This window comes from Carcharhinus amblyrhynchos, chromosome 15, assembly GCF_965287045.1.
Source record: "Carcharhinus amblyrhynchos chromosome 15, sCarAmb.v2.hapA, whole genome shotgun sequence".
NCBI lineage: Eukaryota > Metazoa > Chordata > Chondrichthyes > Carcharhiniformes > Carcharhinidae > Carcharhinus > Carcharhinus amblyrhynchos.
The window spans coordinates 61,615,701-61,617,880 of record NC_137338.1 but is presented as its reverse complement, the minus strand read 5'-3'; the positions used below and the strand labels follow the sequence as shown (position 1 = coordinate 61,617,880).

The 2,180-nt window shown below is 39.9% G+C and overlaps 1 protein-coding gene across 1 annotated transcript; it reads right to left on the bottom strand.

The window, feature by feature from the left end:
• Positions 1–477: 477 nt before the first annotated feature.
• LOC145352996 (cysteinyl leukotriene receptor 2-like) lies at positions 478–1,694 on the bottom strand. The gene has a single exon (XM_080203309.1). The coding sequence runs from the start codon at positions 1,686–1,688 to the stop codon at positions 744–746; it is 945 nt and encodes a 314-aa protein (XP_080059435.1). The 5' UTR covers positions 1,689–1,694; the 3' UTR covers positions 478–743.
• Between the last annotated feature and the right edge of the window lie 486 nt (positions 1,695–2,180).

Genomic DNA, 2,180 nt, shown 5'->3' with positions numbered 1-2,180 from the left:
ATCTAAGGGGCAAATTCTATGATTCTTGATTTTTGAGCAGATGATCAAGAGCTTGGTCAAATAGCTAGGTTTTAAGGAGGGGTTTAAAGGAGTAAAAGAGGCAGCAAGGCAGAGAAATTAAATTGCAGACTTTGTGCTCAGGCAGTTGAAGGCACTGCCAATAATGGTGGAGTGATTCGGGATGCTGAAGAAGCTAGCATTAGAGGAACACAGATATGTTACAGGGATGTGGGGCTGGAGGATTCAAACTACAGGTTTGAAGGTAAACTTATTGTAATGGCCAGAACTCTACCACCTTGCCCACCATGGAATCAGTGTGGGTGAGGGTCCAACAGTGTAATTTCCATTGACTTTGGATGGGAATTTCTGGTCTCGCTTGAGGTTGGCTGTAAAATCCCACCCATAGAGCAGCCCATGGCTGCGAGGGTTTGATGAAAAAGTACAAAAAAAATGACAGTATAAGGCATGAACCTTTTTAATCTGCAAAGACATAGAGATCTTGATCAATCCTTCAGTCTGGAATTGTACTTGATGGAAAAAGTCATATGAGGAGCCACTATTTTTCTTTCAGATGACAACTGGTGTGCCTGTATGTCAAATTAAATTATTTAGTGTGAGAAGAGAAATTACAATGTCACACATGATCTTTGCCCTTTTGTACTCTAAACAAGAGGAGAAATCCTGCATTCTAATCAGTCTGAAATGATAGGAATTGGACAGGAAAAATAAACTACAGGAAGGGATCAGGTTTGCTGCATCAGGGTGGGACAGCCTTTGAATGTGCTTCTCACTTTGTCCCTGAAAGTTTCAGCCGCAAAGTAATATAAAAGTGGGTCCAAACAGGGATTCACCACCGCACGGCACAGAGTAGCCACTGCAGCTTTCTGCATCGTGCAGCTGACGTTGGACACATTTTTCTTGGGCAAAATTTCGGCAAGGTAGATAGTTCGTACGATGTGATAAATAGGAAACCCAGTTATAAATATAACCAGTATAACAATAATCCTGGCAATAGCTTTTTTCTTCGAGTTATTCCACTTGTGACGATTTGGCTTTGAAGTTAGCAAGCTCTTAGCAACAAGTATGTAACAAACAGTGAAAATAAAGAAGGGAATAATGAAACCCAAAACCAGGGCAACTGAATTCATAGTAAGTACTATTTTTATATCCATAATCTTGTCACTTAGTTCAAAGCATTGTTTTTTCTTATTTCCAATTCCTAGAAAAGGAATGGCTGTTAGTCCAACAGATACCCATATTGCAATGCATATAATTTGCACATTTTTGACATTTTTGTACTTCAAACCTTTAACTGGATGCACTATAGCAAAGTAGCGCAATATGCTCAATAGTGTCAGAAAGTAGATGCTGCAGTACATGTTGAGGTACAGGGCATAAGTCAGGAATACGCACCAGTAATTTGAAAGAATCCAAACTTGCTTTGAATAATAATAATACACGCGCCAGGGCAAAGTGCACACAAAGAGCAGGTCCGAAATTGTCAAGTTCACCATGACAATGCTGAACACAGTTTTCTTCTTGTATAACTTCAGAAACACGTATAAACAGAATAAATTTTCAAGGAATCCAAAGATAAATACAATGATATATGTTGGCACATAGGTGTTAATTTTAAAGTTGCCAATATTCTCACATGAACCATTCTTCAGGATGTTTTTGTCATTCATTCTCTGCTTTGAGGAAATCTGGGCACTGGGATGATTCTGTAGAAGGAAACCGTACATTTTAGTGATGACAAATACTAACACTACACATTGCTTTGGTTAAATGGTGTGAATGTGACATGTTTTGAACACTTTTACAGTCACTTAAGTACTGATAATGTTATCATCATCCCTCCCAGCGCTACCATTGGCAATGCTTCAAAGTCAGTATAACCCAGATCTTTCACTCTCTGGAAGAGAGATGCATTACACTGGGGGCTCTTTGGAGGGCCCCACACAGTGACAATGTAGGAATTGCCTGAGAGATTGGGACTTGCAGTGAAAAATTGGCATATATTTGGAACAGTCTGAAACTCAGTTAAAAAGTCCAAGATATCGGATGGTACCTGCTTACTTGGCAGAATAGTTACTCAGGAGCAGGGTTAAAAACAATTCTACCACTTTGACCGACAACCGCCTACCTGACTTCCCCTGACCATAGACTACCCCTGACCC

Excerpts from the sequence above, each read along its gene's own strand:
- LOC145352996 (XM_080203309.1), bottom strand. The coding sequence starts at position 1,688 with ATGAATGACAAAAACATCCTGAAGAATGGTTCATGTGAGAATATTGGC.